A 19,154-nucleotide genomic window follows, 5' to 3' on the forward strand; every position below is an offset into this window, starting at 1 on the left:
AGCAAAATCCAGCAGGAGCTACAGAGTATAAGAGAGAAGAGAGGCACCTCTTATGCTGCGTACAAACGATCGCACATTCCGAAACAAAATCCATTTTTTTTCCGACGGATGTTGGCTCAAACTTGTCTTGCATACACACGGTCACAGAAATCTTGTCAGAACTTCCGAACATCAAGAACACGGTGGCGTACAACACGTACGACGGCACTATAAAAGGGAAGTTCAGTAGCCAGTGTGCCACCTATTGGGCTTCTTCTGGTAATCTCATGTTAGAAGTTTGGTGAGAGACGATTCGTGATTTTCAACATCGTGGTTCGTATCTGGTTTTCAGTGCTTGCCCCCCCAAAGCGCAGGCGAGGTCTGTATAAAATATATGGAGTACTTTGCGGGTAGTGGGGCCATTGATATGCCAGAAAATTGTTAATGTGTGTAATGCATTACTGTTAAAAATATACATAATTTTCAGCACCATGAATGAATTTTGGTGAGTCACGAAAATGGCATGATTGTGGCAAATTATAAAGCACTGTGGGAGTTATTTACTAAAGGAAAATCCACTTTGCACTCCAAGTGCCCTGCAAAAGTGCACTTGAAACTGCACTTGAAACGGAACTGAAAGTGCACTTGTAGTGCAAAGTGGATTTGCCTACTGGGCACTTAAACCCCCCTCCTGCCCAGACCAATTTTCAGCTTTCAGCGCTGACGCACTTTGAATGAGAATTGCTCGGTCATGCAACACTGTACCCAAATGAAATTTTTATCATTTTTTTCCCACAAATAGAGATTTCTTTTGGTGGTATTTAATCACAGCTGGGGTTTTTATTTTTTGCTAAACAAACAAAAAAAGATGGAAATTTAAAAAAAAAAAAAAATCATGTTTAGTAGTTTGTTATAAAATTTTGCAAACAGGTAATTTTTCTCCTTCATTGATATGCGCTGATGAGGCGGCACTGGTGGGCACTGATAGGCTGCACTGATGGGCACGGATAGGCACAGATAAGGTGGCACTGATGGGCACGGTTATGGCGGCACTGATAGGCACAGTTATGGCGGCACTGATAGGCACAGTTAAGGCAGCACTGATGGGGACAGATAAGGCGGTACTGATGGGCACAGATAAGGCGGCACTGATGGCCACTGATGGGTGGCACGGATAGGTGACACTGATGGGCACTGATAGGTGACACTGATGGGGGGCACTGATGGGCGGCACTGGTGGGGGGCACTGATGGGTGGCACTAATGGGCAGTGATGGGCGGCACTGATGGGCACTGATAGGTGGCACTGATGGGCACTGATAGGTGGCACTGATGTGCAGCACTGTTGTTGCACTGATGTGGGCGCTGATGGGTGGCACTGATGGGTGGCACTGTGGGCACTGATGGATGGCACTGATTGATGGCACTGTGGGCACTGATGGGTGACGCTGGTGGGCACTGGTAGGCAGCACTGCTGCCTATTGCTGTGTCATTGGCAGGGGCAGATGATCGCCGTGATTGGGACTGATGTCCCGATCACGGCCGCCGGTGATCGGGTTTTTTTTGTCCTCCTCACGCTGTCAGCGCGAGGAGGAAAAATAGCCAATTACCGGCTCTGTTGATGTCGCATGATCAGCTGTCATTGGCTGACAGCTGATCATGTGGTAAGGGGTCGGGACCGACCCCTTACTCTGATCTGTGATCAGGCGAGTCTCATAGACTCGCTGATCACCGAGCGCGCCGCACGCGCCCTGCAGGGGGCGCACAGGCCGCTCGTGCACGGGACCACGTCAATAGACGTCGTCCCTGCAATGTAGATCCGCGCTGTTGCCGTCATTTGGCAATGGCCCAGATCTGAAGTGGTTCTATTACCCCCATTTCAGTGTAAACACCAACTTAGTCCAAAAAATTATATTGAGCATTGAAAGAAAAAGCCACACATTGTTGAGTAGAAAACTTTTTACTCTGTGCGCATTCACATGTGTGTTAGAAAATGGTTTTTGAACAAACCCACATATTTTAGTAATAACGTTGTTTTTGACAGTACAAATAGCCATTTTTGTGTTAAAACAGGCATGTTTAAAACCATACAATACACAACTTAGAAACTTACAAAGTTCAACTTTGACAAAGTAAAGGCAATATCCGACATTAGTATGTCCAAACTGTGTCGATATTGCCTTCATCAGATGTGGTGATGTCACCCCTGTGAAAGCCAAATTTTGAAGATGCACACAAATTGAGAGTCAAATTGGGGATTTCCCTCCTAATTCCATGCCTAATGTCAACATGTGCTAGCTCTCATCATGGGAATCAATGGACGTGTTTCCGGGGTGCAACCCCTTCCTTTCATCTACTTTAGTTGCGAGAAAGGGGTTGCGCCCCCAAAACGCGTACCTTGATAACCCGTGATGGCAGATAGCACATATTGACACACTGTGCGCATCTTCAAAATTTGGCTTTCTAAAAAATATATATAAAAAAATATTTAAAATGTGTGAAAATAATAAAAATACAAACAAACTGGAAGAATTTTGGGGTGTTTTAGATTCTGCCTAAAACATCAATGATGTTTTTGAGTCTTTTTTCCACATCATTAATGTCTTCCTTTATTCTTCTGTAAATCATGATTGCACACATGATCTCCCCTATGAGGACGTGTGCACTTGCACTTCTTCCACAGCATCCACATCACCTAAAATAAAAAAACACACCATGTATTATAAATATGCAGGCATCCATCTATTACCTGAAGCTGTGGTCTCAGATGCTCACCTGTTGTGGTCACTATTTCGCCCACTTCCTAAACCTCTCCTTCCTCCACATCTTCTGGTTGTGGTGTGGGGATGTGCTTTTCTTTAGTAGGTGGGAGGTCCCTGGTGTCCTCAGATGTGCATAAAAAAAGGTATACTTAGCACACAGATATTTGAGGCCAGAAATAGTAATATGGAAAATTGCTTGGAAGTGTAGTATAATTGTCTTTTTTGGCAGAGTTCCAATCTGAAGACATTATTTTTTTTCCCTTTATAAAGGTGGAATACTTACCTTTTTTGTACAATTCTCCTACATGGAGACACCCCTAGTATCCACTGGAGCACCTGTGTGGGACACCCTAAAAAGTTTGTTCTGGTGTCCCACACTAATGCTCCTGCGTCCAGATGTGTAAACAGCTGCTGAGTGTCCTCTGCTTACACTGAATCAAGCCCATCTAGACAACAATGTCATAAACTTCTTTTAATATAAATAGGCCTAAACAAACCTGGATCTGCCGAAAACATCCTGGATTTTAACCTGGATCTGCCGAAAACATCGTATTAGTGGGCGAACAAACGATGTTTACTACGAACGATTACTGTGCCCACAAACCTGAAACTTGCCATTTTAAACTGTACAACAGTAAAGAAAAGCACATGGAGCAGCATACAAGTAATAATAATAATAGGAACACACGACAACTACTTACTTTTTTGAAGAACTCTTTTTATGAAAGGGTTTTCTTTGAAAAAGTCAGTGACGCAACACGTCAGTGAAAAGAGCCGTGGTGACGTCATCTTCTGGTCGCGGCTGAGATCGGAAAGTTCCTGTTTACTTATGCTGTTTATCTGTTACATCAACTGTAAGTTACTACTAATTATATTAAAATTGTTATTGAAATACTGCACCATGGAGCCCTCCTCTTCCTTTTTCATGCAATTGAGCGTTGTTACCCTGAGAGTTTAATTGCTACTCTTTGCTTCATTGAAGCTGCTGGAGATCCTAGGACATCATGTGACTGTTCAGTAAAAAAAAGGTAAAAAAAGATTGATATCCCCCTGAGGAAGACACGCGACAAGCCCTGTGTTGCCACATGTAGGGGAGGGGCCAGGGCGGTGGAGGAGTCAGCACACACGCTCTCTGAGCAGCTGCTGTTACATAAGTTTTCAAGCCTTTTTACATTGGATTTTACTGTCTGCTGTAGTTTGGTGCCCTGGAAGCACCATAAAAGTGTGAGTACGCTGACGTTTTATCTGCAATAAATATCATGTCTAAATGATATTACACTATCCAGCCTTTTTTATATTTTTGAACCGAGGAAAGCATCATTGGATTTACCTATCATTGAACTTCAACATCAACTTCTTTCATTGTGGTTTGCTTAATATAAGTATTTTTATCACCTTGTACTGGGTTTTTGTTTGGAGCACTGTTATTATTGTTCTGTGATGCATATATCATTTGATATAATATATTTATGAATCAATTATTTTACTTTTTTAACACTATATATCACCCTCACCTGGCACTTTATCACCTTTCCCCCCCCTGTGTGAAATGGTAATGGGGTACAAATGTAACCCTACCTTTTCACAAAAAAGTGTAAAAATGGTACAAATGACAAGACATGGCTTGGGACAAGTCCTTTATTAAAAAACAAAAACATTAAAATGTTCCACGAAGTCCATTCATCTTCTATCGCTCCGCCAACCAGGCCACAGGTAGCCCCCCCAAAGCACCTTGACCCCATGTTGATGGGGACAAGGGCTTCATCCCCACAACCCTTGCCCAGTGGTTGTGGGGGTCTGTGGGCGGGGGGCTTATCGGAATCTGGAAGCCCCCTTTAACAAGGGGACCCCCAGATCCCGGCCTCCCCCCGTGTGAAATGGTAACGGGGTACAAATGTACCTCTACCAAAAAAGTGTCAAAATTGTACAAATGACAAGACACGGCTTGGGACAAGTCCTTTATTAAAAAAAAAAGTCCCACAAAGTCCATTCATCTTCTCTCGCTCCGCCGATAGACTGAAAAAGAAAAAAAAACAAAGCTGCGATGACCCACCTCTATGGGAGGCACCCGCCATATGACGCGTCTTCGCCTTGACAATTCTTATATAACTGAGGGCGGGGCCACACGGTAGCGTTCCTGGGTGACCCTGCCCCCATCTGACGCACGGGGACTTCCCTATGGCTTTCCTGGGGCGTCAGAGGGGGCGGGGCCACCCGTTTACATAACCTGGTGGCCATGCCCCCTCTGATGCCCGGGAAAGCTATCAGCTATCCGTCTTGACTCCTGTGACACGTCACCTGCTAACCAACCTGACCTTGTGGATCCACTGACCTCTGCCCAGTCTAAAGGTCCTGTGCTGGATGGTTGGCTCATCTTTAAGGGTCGGGGGCCCCTCATTAGAGGGGGGGTAATGTCAGGAGCATCTAGTGCTCCTACTCCTGATTCCAGCATCCGGGGTTTTGGCTATGGCACTCTCCTTGTCTGTCTGTCCACTGCAAGGTGATTGATTTGATCAGTCTCTGGGTGGAAACCAAACCACCAGAGGAGGTGATAGGGAGAGAAGGCTACTGGGGAGATAAGCATGGTGGATTTTTAGATTAGAATTTAGATCACCTCAGGGGTTAAACCTGAGGTGGGATCTGGATTTTCACTTTGTTGAATTCTCGTTTTCTACGGTATTAATATCGATATTCAATAATTCATATTGATGAGAAAAGTTCCAAGAAAGTCCGTTCAGTTCCTGTGTAAAAACTCAAACATTGATTTAATAATAAAATAGCAAAATATTACAAGAACAATATCAAAATGTAGAATGTAAAATTATCAATAATTTATTATATTCTTAGGATGAAGATTGAATCAGATACATGTCTGTGTGTTTGTGAAGCTGTACCAGCTTCCTTCAATATCTTGTGATGTGTCATGTGTACCAGCAAATCTCTCTGTTTAACTCCTTTTACTCCTAAATTCAGCCCCCACCTTCTTCTAAAATCTGACCCTTCCTTTCTACAAAGGCTTGGTTTGTCTTATAGTTCCACAGAAAACCGCGGGCTTTTAATGAAACATAGTTCCACTCCCACCTTACACAAGGGTGAGGCTTGACATTCGCAGCAGAACATGCGAACAGGCAAATAATTTGTTCGAACACGCGAACACCGTTAAAGTCTATGGGACACGAACATGAATAATCAAAAGGGCTCATTTTAAAGGCTTATATGCAAGCAAAAAAAGTTTTAAAAACAGCCGTTTTTTTTCAGGAGCAGTGATTTTAATAATGCTTAAAGTGAAACAATAAAAGTGAAATATTCCTTTAAATTTCACACCTGGGGGGTGTCTATAGTATGCCTGTAAAGTGGCGCATTTTCCCATGTTTAGAATAGTCCTGCACAAAATGTCATTTCTAAAGGAAAAAAAGTCATTTAAAACTACTCGCGGCTATAATGAATTGTCGGTCCCGGCAATACAGATAAAATAAGTCATTGAAAAAAACAGCATGGGATCCCCCCAGTCCAATACCAGGCCCTTGGGGTCTGGTATGAATATTAAGGGGAACCCCGAACCAAAATTAAAAAAAAAAATTTGTGGGGGTCCCCCCAAAATCCATACCAGGCCCTGTAGGTCTGGTATGGATATTAAGGGGAACCCCATGCCAAAATTTAAAAAAAAATGGCGTGGGGGTCCCCCCAAAAATCCATACCAGACCCTTATCCGAGCACGCAACCTGACAGACCGCAGGAAAAGACGGGGGGACGAGAGAGTGGCCCCCCTCCTGAACTGTACCAGGACATGCCCTCAACATGGGGAGGGTGCTTTGGGCTAGCCCCCCAAAGCACCTTGCCCCCATGTTGATGGGGACAAGGGCCTCACCCCCACAACCCTTGCCCGATGGTTGTGGGGGTCTGCGGGAGGGGGGCTTATAGGAATCTGGAAGCCCCCTTTAACAAGGGGACCCCAGATCCCGGCCTCCCCCCTGTGTGAAATGGTAATGGGGTACAAATGTTCCCCTACCATTTCACAAAAAAAGTGTAAAAATTGTACAAATGACAAGACATGGCTTGGGACAAGTCCTTTATTAAAAAATAACAAAATTTAAATATCCCACGAAGTCCATTGATCTTCTATCGCTCTGCCAACCAGGCCACATGCCCTCAGCATGGGGAGGGTGCTTTGGGGTAGCCCCCCCAAAGCACCTTGACCCCATGTTGATGGGGACAAGGGCCTCATCCCCACAACCCTTGCCCAGTTGTTGTGGGGGTCTGTGGGCAAGGGGCTTATCGGAATCTGGAAGCCCCCTTTAACAAGGGGACCCCCAGATCCCGGCCTCCCCCCGTGTGAAATGGTAACGGGGTACAAATGTACCCCTACCATTTCACAAAAAAGTGTCAAAATTGTAGAAATGACAAGACACGGCTTGGGACAAGTCCTTTATTAAAAAAAAAAAATGTCCCACAAAGTCCATTCATCTTCTCTCACTCTGCCGATAGACTGAAAAAGAAAAAGAAAACAAAGCTGCGACCGACCCACCTCTATGGGAGGCACCCGCCGCATGACGCGTCTTCGCCTTGACAGTTCTTTTATAACTGAGGGCAGGGCCACATGGTGGCGTTCCCTGGTGACCCCGCCCCCATCTGACGCACGGGGACTTCCCTATGGCTTTCCCAGGGCGTCAGAGGGGGCGGGGCCACCTGTTTACATAACCTGGTGGCCACGCCCCCTCTGACGCCCCGGGAAAGCTATCAGCTATCCGGCTTGACTCCTGTGACACGTCACCTGCTAACCAACCTGACCTTGTGGATCCACTGACCTCTGCCCAGTCTAAAGGTCCTGTGCTCGATGTCTGGCTCATCTTTAAGGGTCGGGGGGGGCCCTCATTAGAGGGGGGTAATGTCAGGAGCATCTAGTGCTCCTACTCCTGATTCCAGCATCCGGGGTTTTGGCTATGGCACTCTCCTTGTTTGTCTGTCCACCTGCAAGGTGATTAATTTGATCAGTCTCTGGGTGGAAACCAAACCACCAGAGGAGGTGATAGGGAGAGAAGGCTACTGGGGAGATAAGCATGGTGGATTTTTAGATTAAAATTTAGATCACCTCAGGGGTTAAACCTGAGGTGGGATCTGGATTTCCACTTTGTTGAATTCTCGTTTTCTACGGTATTAATATCGATATTCAATAATTCATATTGATGAGAAAAGTTCCAAGAAAGTCCTTCAGTTCCTGTGTAAAAACTCAAAAATGGATTTAATAATAAAATAGCAAAATATTACAAGAACAATATCAAAATGTAGAATGTAAAATTATCAATAATGTATTATATTCTTAGGATGAAGATTGAATCAGATACATGTCTGTGTGTTTGTGAAGCTGTACCAGCTTCCTTCAATATCTCGTGATGTGTCATGTGTGCCAGCAAATCTCTCTGTTTAACTCCTTTTACTCCTAAATTCAGCCCCCACCTTCTTCTAAAATATGACCCTTCCTTCCTACAAAGGCTTGGTTTGTCTTATAGTTCTACAGAAAACCGCAGGCTTTTAATGAAACATAGTTCCACTCCCACCTTACACAAGGGTGGGGCTTGACATTCCTGAAGAGTGGCCAAAAACAGTGTGTAAACCTATTTTAACATATACAACATAAGTTTCCTTTAACTTCTAAATCAAATACTACATATATCAGTATGTATATTATATTCATTCAAAACACAATGTTAATAAAAATATCATAATCAAGAAATACTGTAGTATAAAGAAATTATATTCTTAACTAAAATATTGAACTTTTACATCTTAAAGTATGTAAATCCTTCCTTCTCACAGATGGGGAAAGGTGAGGAAAACCAACTAATTATTGCCATATGTGAGCTCTCCCAAGAAATGCTTATGAGCTTATAACAGCACATACTTTCACAAGTATAAAAATCTATATAAATTCACCCTTTCCATAAATAAAAGATATAATAAATATATATATATATACAATTCAATTTTATATGTAAGATCTAATCCATTCATTCGTTTGTTAATTTTTGTTAATAATGAATATTAGATATTCATTTCTTTCGTTCTTTCTTTTTTAAACTTTCTAACACACTTACATTAGAATGCCTCTCCCCAGAGCCTCCTATCGTTTTTCTTCCTTCTTTTCTTTTCTCTCTTCTGGGGTCTTTTCCCATACCTGGATTATTATTTTCATCTTTTTTATTTAATGTTTTTTGAATTTTATGGTGTGTTTGCTTATGCATATGTGTATACGTGTATGAATATATGCACTTGTGTGTGTACATGCGTGTGTGTAAATACATGTGCACATTTCCCCAAGCCTGCCACACTCTTACCACCCACATCCAAGGTAAGGACAGCGGGTGGTGGTGGGGGAGTGTGTTAGTGCCGCGGGGGGGAGTGCTGCTCCACCGATGGCCCAGGGGGAAAAATTCAATTTGGTCTCATCTGATCAGAGCACCATCTTCCACATGTTTGTTGTGTCCCCCACATGGCTTCTAGCAAACTGCAAACGGGACTTCTTGTGGCTTTCTTTCAACAATGGTTTCTTCTTGCCACTCTACCATAAAGGCCAGATTTGTGGAGTGCACGACTAATAGTTGTCCTGTGGACAGATTCTCCCTCCTGAGCTGTGGATGTCTGCAGCTCCTCCAGAGTTACCATGGGCCTCTTGGCTGCTTCTCTGATTAATGTTCTCCTTGCCTGGCCTGTCAGTTTACGTGGACGGCCATGTCTTGGTAGGTTTGCAGTTGTGCCATACACTTTTCATTTTTGGCTAATGGCTTGAACAGTGCTCCGTAAGGTGTTCAAAGCTTGGGATATTTTTCTATAACATAACCCTGCTTTAAACATCTCCACAGCTTTATCCATGATCTGTCTGATGTGTTCCTTGGCCTTCATGATGCTATTTGTTCACTAAGGTTCTCTAACAAACCTTTGAGGGCTTCACAGAACTGCTGTATTTATACTGAGATTAAAATATACACACAGGTGGACTGTATTTATGAATTAGGTGACTTTTGAATGCAATTGGTTCCACTAGATTTTAGTCAGGGGTATCAGAGTAAAGGGGGCTGAATACAAATGCCCGCCACACTTGTCAGATATTTATTTATAAAAAAAATTGAAAACCATTTATCATTTTCTTTCCACTTCACAATTATGTACCACTTTGTGGTCTATCACATAAAATCCCAATACAATACATCTATGTTTTTGGTTGTAACATGACAAAATGTGGAAAATTTCAAGGGGTATGAATACTTTTTCAAGGCACTGTATATATACCCTTTCCCATTATGCTCCACTGGCAATAAACCTGGTTGGCCAGAGAGATAAAAAGTTGCATAACCCAGCCTATTGGATCTTCCCACTATTGACAGGGACACTCCCCAGCAGCAGACAGTAGTACACAAAAACCTTAAAGCGGAGCTCCCCTCAAAAGGACTTTCTTTGTTTTTTGCAACACTACACTTCTTTTTTTTGGGTGAATGGGTTTTAAAAATCTTGTAAAAAAAATGTATGTTTATATTTTTAAAAGAAATTGTTGTACTCTGGTGCCTATAAAGTTCATGGTCTTGTAAAACTTTATACATCTGAATTGGATTTGTTTTAATTGTATTTTAGTCTACTAAAATCTCCAATACATTTTAGTTGACTGAAATCAGATGGGTTTAATGGAAATGCATTATTTAAGCATGTCTCTAGAATTGCCAAACCCATTGTATACTCCTGAAGTAAAAATCTAATAACATGGTATTATTTATGGTATTAAGGTTTGCACATACACTACAGACATAGATTTAGCTGTTGTGATATATAACATCTTTATACCTTAAACCAAGTGTCATAAACAAATAAAAATATTGCTTTGCGACAAACAGAAGTGCAGCTTTAAAATATATATAAAAAAATGTAAATTCTATTGACTGTAATACCATTGCACATATTACCAACATTAAATATTAAGAAAACATTTTTTTCAGCAACTTACTAGATCCCCCCAACTTATTCTTATGTGGTGGTGCAAAAGTGCAATACATGTTTAAACTTTAATGTACTAATATTATAGGCTAAGGATGAAATTGTGTTACCGATTTAGAAAAGGCAGAGGGCGCCAAAGAGATAGTGTGAATGAGTGTAATGTGTGGAACTGCATAAGAAAGGGAAAGGATTGATGGGAGACTGCGTCTCTCAGGGAATACAGCTTGCCGATAGAATCAGGGGGCTGGGGCTTTAACAGAAAGATAAAGCACCAAGGAAAACGGAAGTTCAGGTGGGTGAACATCCCTCTCTCACATTTTTGTTCCATTTCGTTCGTTGACAAAAATTGGAATTGATTTTCATCATAGCTTTCATCAGTTGACTTTTTGTCAATTTGAATTCTATTTTAGATTAATTTCATCAATAAAATTAACACTGACTACAGCCCAGCAACACTAAATTAGAATAGGGACACTATTGCTTATGGCAGGGTCTCTACAAGCTACTATCATTTTTTTTTATTCTGTCAAAGACTGTTATTCTTAGTGAGAGATAAACTTTTAATGGAAAAAAAGTGACTTATGCATTCTTAATATGGTATAATTTCCCTTAAATACAGGTTAGTGAGGAATTTTTAAATGTTCTGTCACCTTGTGCTATTCTCTGTACTTTTTTGCGAATGCTAATATGAAAATCCCTTTCATTTCTTAGTATGTGTAACTGTGCATGAAATGACTCACACGCTGGGTGAATTTTCAATACTGTAAGAATGGTTAGAAAGTACTCTTTTTTTTTTTTAGCTCAGAGCTGACTATGCCTAAGTCATGCATGTCTTTGACCAAAATACCTTATTTTCTGCTCTCTTGTTCTCTCTAGGTTGATAGAGCTTCTTCCGTACGTAAAAATAAACAACTACTGGGGTATGGCAAGCAAGTGCCTTGCATACAGTAAAGCTGCGGCTGATCCTTTTGTTTATTCCCTTCTCCGTCAGCAGTACAAGAAAGTCCTACTCAACATTGTCAACAGGATACTGAAGAGAGAACTGTATCCTTCATCTGGCTACAACAGCTCTTTGGACACTGAAAATGACTATTGCTTGCACAGAACAAACTAAGAAGCCTCCTGACATCTCTAACACAGCTCTGGACAAAGTTTCAGCACTTTGGGCATTAAGGCGCCTCTTTCGCTAAAATAAGGTCTCCTTGCAAAGAAAAAATGTAAAGTATATCTAAACCCAAGAATGAAAAAATTATATATTTTAGCTTACCGGTCCTTAGATGAAGTAACCGCATTGGTTTTGTTTTTCAGGTTACATACAGTACGTTCTCCACAAGTACAGAACATACCCAAAATTATATATGTCTGACCATGCTAAGTGCAACATCCCATATGTAGAACCATACACAATTAGATAAGATTAGGGACTTTTTAGGTACTTCACACAAATTATTATAAAAATACAAATTTATTGATCATACAAATTCATTAAAACCATCATATAAAACCAACAGCGGATCATCCACAAACATATACTTACAGAGACCTTTCTAACACCTATGGGTGATAACCACATGTGAATAGATAAACCCTGTTTGAATTTTTCAAAAAATCTTTATCAGGGGGAGATGATGCTCGATCTGGAATCTATTGGTCCCTATTAGGAGCTTATTTTTATTTATGCCCCTTTTCTACTATGCCCCTTTCATATAGAAATCCATATATATTTCTATGTTGTAAATTGGGCTTGCTTTGTCTTTCTGGATCCCATTTAGTAGTAAGCTCTATGTAGTATTGGCATGTTATTCTAGTCTATTTTGCACTATTGACTAATATAAAGTAATATTTAAGGCATTATGTACAGGAAAGTCCTGTGAGCACCCCCTTGTGCTCCCCTGGCCAAACACTCCTATGTGGAATTGTGCTTCATTGACACATTGGGGCTGATTTACTAAAACTGGAGAGTGCAAAATCTGGTGCAGACAATCAGCTTCTAACTTCAGCTTGTTCAATTAAGCTATGACGAAAAACAAAACAAAAACTGGAAGCTGATTTGGCTTCCATGCGCATCTGCACCAGATTTTTGCACTCTCCAGTTTTAGTAAATCAACCCTTTGGGACTTTCAGCTGTATCTTACTGTGGACTATATGTATATGCTGTAAGTACCACATAATGACATGATAACCATTGCTTTTCAATTTCTGTATGAGAATATTATTATATTTCTGTATTGACATTCCAGATTGACCATCATCTTCCCCTAATGAAGATTTTTCGAAAAATTTAAACAAGTTGGGGTTTATCTATTCACACGTGGTGATTATCACCCATGGATTCTGTTTAATGATAGACTTGGGCCTCATCCAAAAAGATACAGACAAATATATTTGGTAAATAATGGGGGGAGTCCCCAGTATCCTACAATGACGGACTATAACAGCCTCCTCTCTTTGGTCGTTATAGTTCGTCATTGTAGGATCCTGGGGACTTCCCCTGGTATTTACCTAATATATTTGTCTGTATCACCCATGGATGTTAGGATGGTCTCTGTAAATATACCTTTGTGGATGATCAGCTGTTGATTTTGTATCATGGTTTTATTGAATTTGTTTTATCAATAAATTTGTATTTTTTATATTTTTTTGTGCACTGTGCCTAATTAGTCACTAATCTTATCTAATTGTGCAATTACAGAAAATACCTTTTGCTCCTGCCAGAACCTATGCACTGAACTGAAATCTAACACAATATGATCAGCCTTTTCAGTTCTCTTTTGTGGACTACAGAACTCCTTCTCCTTTTGTTAAGGGGATAGGAAAGTGTTTGCAGTACAAATGAGGAGTGCGGCCTCTGTGGCAACGTTGCTTCATCCTAGATACAGTAGAGTGAGTGAGCGTTGTCCTCCTAGGACAGGAAGTGTGTAACTCACAAGATCATTATAAAAATAAGAGGAAAAAGAAAGAGCTGCACTTAGCCTCTGGTCAGTTGTGGAATGAAGAACACCAGTACACAGGCAAAAGTTTCTGTTAACCTTTGAAGTTCAAATCCAAACAAGAAGATAGCCGGCAACATGGTAATATCTTCAATGATAGTTCCTTTATTTGCTCACATAATAATAATCCAATCCAAAAAAAAGCCTCTTTTTTGGAAAATATAGGGAAAAAGCATGAAAAAAGTGAATGCTGTCACCACATTAAGGACTTGTGAGCTGCAATATATTACATTTTTGTTCCTGACACACAGTAATACATACCTGCCCCACTGCAGATTACCATTGATCTTCACTCTTTTAAAGAACTAAAGCTTAATGAAGATTCTTCTGCATCCATCACACTTTCAGAAGGGTCAGGTGCATAGTCCCCCTAGGCACTGTGGTTTGCCTGCTACATCACTACAGTGCCCTGTTGTGACAGAGGGGCCAATTAATCAAATCACTGGCCAACCAAGTGTAGTGGGAAACAGAGCATCCAACAATTTAAAAATTTTGCCAAAGTTGTATTTGTATTTTTTTTTTTAAACAAGCATTAGCTCTTAAAGAGAGCAAAGATCAGCTGTGGAACAGGTAAGTATTAAGTTTTTCTTTACAAGGAGACCTTATTTTGAAGTTTTTATAACACTTGCAGAGTCCCTTTAAAGTGCGCAAAGAGGTAGGTAGGGAAGACATCTTTTTTTTTAATGTATATAAAGAACATATAGCGTATTTTTAAAGGGTGAAATTAAACTCCACCTCTTTACATCCTTATAATCCATGCCATAACTTCTGCCCACTTTTCATGTCAAGCAAGGATTAAGAAGCGTTTCACATTGATGTTCTGAGATGGTGAATGACAGTTGAGTAGGTCACAACTAATGCTGGTCACACAAGTTACTATCACCATGAAGTTCAATAGCAATATGTTATCATTTATTTTTTTTCTCCTTGCAATAGTCCTAAACAGATATTTTTTTTCTGTTTAATAGAAATGAAATATATCTTTATTGCATATTGTAATTGTCTTAATATTAGCCTCTTGAAATCCCCTGTACAGCAGCACTCTCACTGGGAGAGTGAGGAGCAGCACTAAGAGCCAAGCAGGGGTCCTGCATACATGTGCTTATGGGAGAAAAGTGAATGATGCCTCATTAATATGCTGCTACTTTTTGTTATTCAAACAGCAGGCTGGAGATATGTTCTTGACCTTGCTTTGCCACTGTTGTAATGAGTGAGAGTGCCTGGTTCCCAAGACTGGCAGCACAGAATTACAAATCCTTTATATTGTCACACTTGTACTTGAACTGATTGTTTTGCAGCCTGACTAGATTTCAGCTTTAATATTCCATTTAAAAATGAATTATCCCATACTGTTATGAAAACACAATATACCAATGGCACCAAAAGTTTTCTGCACCCAATACAATTCTGTAGGCTGCTGGCGTTATATAACTGACATTTCATCTGATTTAATCTAATCTGTTCATAAAATGTTTGGATTGGATTTGTTGAAAGCCTACAACCCTAAGAAAACTGAAATTAAAGTAATATTAATCCCAAAACCAAAAATGTAACGTCTAGGTAAGTCCTCTCTAAATGTATATAATGGTGAATATGTTCCAGTGTTGGTTTTTCTACAGATTAGGGTAAAACTACAATGGACAGAGGTGTCACAATGTACAGAGGTGCATGGAGTATGGTTTTCATAACTACACTATATTACCAAAAGTATTGGAAAAGCCTGCCTTTATACACACATGAATTTTAATGGCTTCCCGGTCTTAGTCCGTAGGGTTCAGTATTGAGTTGGTCCACCCTTTGCAGCTATAACAGCTTCAACTCTTCTGGGAAGTCTGTCCACAAGGTTTAGGAGTGTGTCTATGGGAATGTTTGACCATTCTTCAAGAAGGGCATTTGTGAGGTCAGGCACTGATGTTGGAGAGAAGGCCTGGCTCGCAGTCCCTGCTCTAATTCATCCCAAAGGTATTCTATTGGGTTTATGTCAGGACTCTGTGCAAGCCAGTCAAGTTCCTTTACACAAAACTCGCTCATCCATATTTTTATGGACCTTGCTTTGTGCACTGGTCCAAATCATTTAATGGAGGGGGGATTATGGTGTGGGGTTGTTTTCCAAAGGTTGGGCTTGGCCCCTTAATTCCAGTGAAGGGAACCCTTAAGGTGTCAGCATATCAAGACATTTTGGACAATTTTCTGCTCCCAACTTTGTGTGAACAGTTTGGGGATGGCTCCTTCCTGTTCCAACATGACTGCACACCAGTGCACAAAGCAAGGTCCATAAAGACATGGGTGAGTAAGTTTGGGGTGGTGGAACTTGACTGGCCTGCACAGAGTCCTGACCTCAACCCTATAGAACACCCTTGGGATGAATTAGAGCGGAGACTGCCTGACCTCACAAATGTGCTTCTGGAAGAATGCTCAAACATTCCCATAGGCACACTCCTAAACCTTGTGGACGGCCTTCCCAGAAGATTTGAAGCTGCTGTAGCTGCAAAGGGTGGGCCAATGAAATATTGAACCCTATGGACTAAGACTGGGATACCATTAAAGTTCATGTGCGTGTAAAGGCAGGTGTCGCAATACTTTTGACAATATAGTGTATGTACAATAGTATGTCACTGAGACCTCTGACCTCGTTGTTTAAAAGATTACTAGTTCTCTTGATAACCTAAATATTAAATTCTGAGGTAACTGCTTTATGTGTTGTATATATAAATATATATACAGTTTATTGTATATGGTGTGTGTGTGTGTGTATATATATATATATATATATATATATATATATATATATATATATATATACTAACTAAAACATAAATTAGATAAAATAGCTGGATTGCTTTTTTATATGGACTATTTGTACTATTTTTCAGACGTTAAAGGACCTTGGAACAATTTACAGGTTGTGAAAAAATCTTTATTTTATTGCTCCTAACAATAATAACACAAGAAAAGCCTTCACCCTAATGTTAGCACTGTTTGTAGGCTGACACCTTGCCATAAACACAGTGGTTCTCTGGGAGAATTAGTGTTCTTTATTGTTATTTGCAATATCACTTTTCACATGCCCCAACACTTGGGAAAATTCATAGTTCACTGTTTAAATAAAGCCCAGGAAATGGGTAAGAAAAGATCCTTCTGTGGATATTATACATTATATAGTATAGCAATTACAAACAAAAAACTTAATTTTGTTTTAGGTATATATATCTGCATTTTTTTATAATAGTGCAAAACAATGTACAATGGCTAAGTCCTATTCTATGGCGAAAATAGTTGTTGCTGTATAGCACTGATCTCATTGCCTAAGGCCAGTACATTTTGATATCCGCAAACTAGGATAGTTTTGGTGTAAGAAGAGTTTTGTCAGTATTGCTGTGATCTGTTGTGGATTTGCTATGCAAACGTTGAGCAGCATTTATTACGCTGTACGGCTAAAGTTTGTGGTAATTTAACTATCACACTTGTATAGTCTTGATGCCAAAACTATAGGCATTAAAAATTATAAAGTTGCCCCCCCCCACACACACACACACACACACACACACACACACACACACACACACACACACTTTTGCAGCTGTAACAGCCTCCACTCTTCTGGTAAGGTTCTCCAAAAGACTTTGCAGTGCAACCATGAAAATTGTGACCATTTAGACAAAAGAGCATTTGGGTGGTTATGTACTGATGTTGGATGAGTAGACCTGGCTTGCAGTCAGCATTCCAATTCTACCCAAAGGTGTTCGATAGGGTTAAGGTCAGGGTCTTCTGTAAGCCACTTGAGTTCCTTCACACCAAACTCGTCCAACCATGTCTTTATGGAGATGGCTTTGTGCAAAGGGATGACAGTCATACTAGAACAAAAAAAGACCATCTCCAAAATGTAGACACGAGGTTGGAAGTGCCCAATAGTCTAAAATGTCTTTGTATACTGTAGCATTAACGAGTGTCCGCATACTCTTGGCCATGTCATGTAGGTGTGATGTTCAGGCAATGTAGTGTATATAAGCCAGTCACAGACAGAACCATAAGGCTCATTTCAGGTGTAACTTCTAATGGTGACATTGAAGACCTCAGGTCTTCTCAGCTACATCTAAGAGACACTGCAGTCAAGCTCCTGAGGGGTAACGCATAGTGCAGGGGACAGGATTTAACATGGAGATTTGGAAAGCAGTTTTAGAGCTATGAAATTGTTTAAACTATTTAGGAATTCTACTCGGACAAACAAGGTGAACATACTGGACTTTTATATTGTGTAACTATGTAAAATACTATGTAAAAACATTACCTGTGGAAAAGACCTCTTGCCAGTAAATGGAAAAGAGACAACACATTTTGAATTGCTAGTGCTTTATTTATAAAACAAGAGGGTTCTATGAACACTGGTGTCTTCACGTGTACTGTATATTATTAATATGGACTTACAGATACATGTTTCTTAGAAAAGAGTATATTATTTTTGCTAAACATTGTAGTTCATAGGCTGCAGAATACTATGGTGTCCTTGGATTTCTTTGTGCAGCTTATTTTTTAATGAGTAGATATAGAAGAAAATTGAGATCTCAGGCTTTCAATGTATTCGTACATCCTGGCTTTCTGTATTTGTACAAATAGACTCCAAAGAAAGGTTCATTCCTCACAAAAACCTAGTTTAATTGAATGTATTGTCATTTCATTTTGTTGTATTTAGTATTATATTTGTACTTTTTTGAAATTTGTGTATACTATTCATTATAGAAATTTTGTATTTAAAAGCAAAATTACGATTTGGTATATATAGGTCTTATTTTGCACTAACCTATTATATTAACCCATCGAATCTCAATTTCCTAATTTAAGATGGGGCTGTTAAAAAAGCAGCTTTGTAAATGGTATTGTTGATCTTACTACCTTATACCTGTACAAGCTCTTAAAAAAAACATTTCACATATGCATATAAACGTAAAACACCAGTAAAACATTAATGCTATATCTGAAGAAATGGATTTCTGAAAGTTCTCAGTTTAAGCAAAGATGTAAGGTCCTACAAAGTGTAACGCTATAAATATTGGTAAAATGCAGGCACCAATCACCTGTGTTATTTCCTTTGTGCCTTGGAAGGTTCCTGGATCCCAAGTTCAGACTACAGGGCCTTGACTTTTTTCCAAATTGACACTGGACACCATGCTCCACTAGTGCTAAGCCTTACACTAACCATTTAACAGTCCAGTGCAAGATCCCCTACTTGCCATTGCCAATGAAGACTGGGCATTGAACTGGAAAAAAACATGTATGTCCATTTATACAGAAAATAAAAGGGATAGCAGATCTTTAAGATACCCACATGATATTATATACTGTAAATAAAAATAAATCAACGTTTATTAGTGTCACCCTAAAAAATCTTCATTGCTCACAATAACAGTTATACCGCATGTACTATCAAGGATTTTCCCCCTCCAGCA

General features: G+C 40.1%; 1 protein-coding gene across 1 annotated transcript in view; it reads left to right on the forward strand.

Moving 5' to 3' along the window:
- GPR78 (G protein-coupled receptor 78) overlaps positions 1–13,355 on the forward strand; it is a 58,639-nt gene extending 45,284 nt beyond the window's left edge. Inside the window, exon 3 of the mRNA XM_073610815.1 lies at positions 11,597–13,355. Coding sequence (XP_073466916.1) covers positions 11,597–11,834 — 238 coding nt within the window. The 3' untranslated portion in view covers positions 11,835–13,355. The remainder of the gene's footprint in view (positions 1–11,596) is intronic.
- The last annotated feature ends 5,799 nt before the right edge of the window (positions 13,356–19,154 follow it).

The sequence above is a fragment of the Aquarana catesbeiana genome, linkage group LG01, assembly GCF_042186555.1.
Source record: "Aquarana catesbeiana isolate 2022-GZ linkage group LG01, ASM4218655v1, whole genome shotgun sequence".
In the NCBI taxonomy this organism is placed as follows: domain Eukaryota; kingdom Metazoa; phylum Chordata; class Amphibia; order Anura; family Ranidae; genus Aquarana; species Aquarana catesbeiana.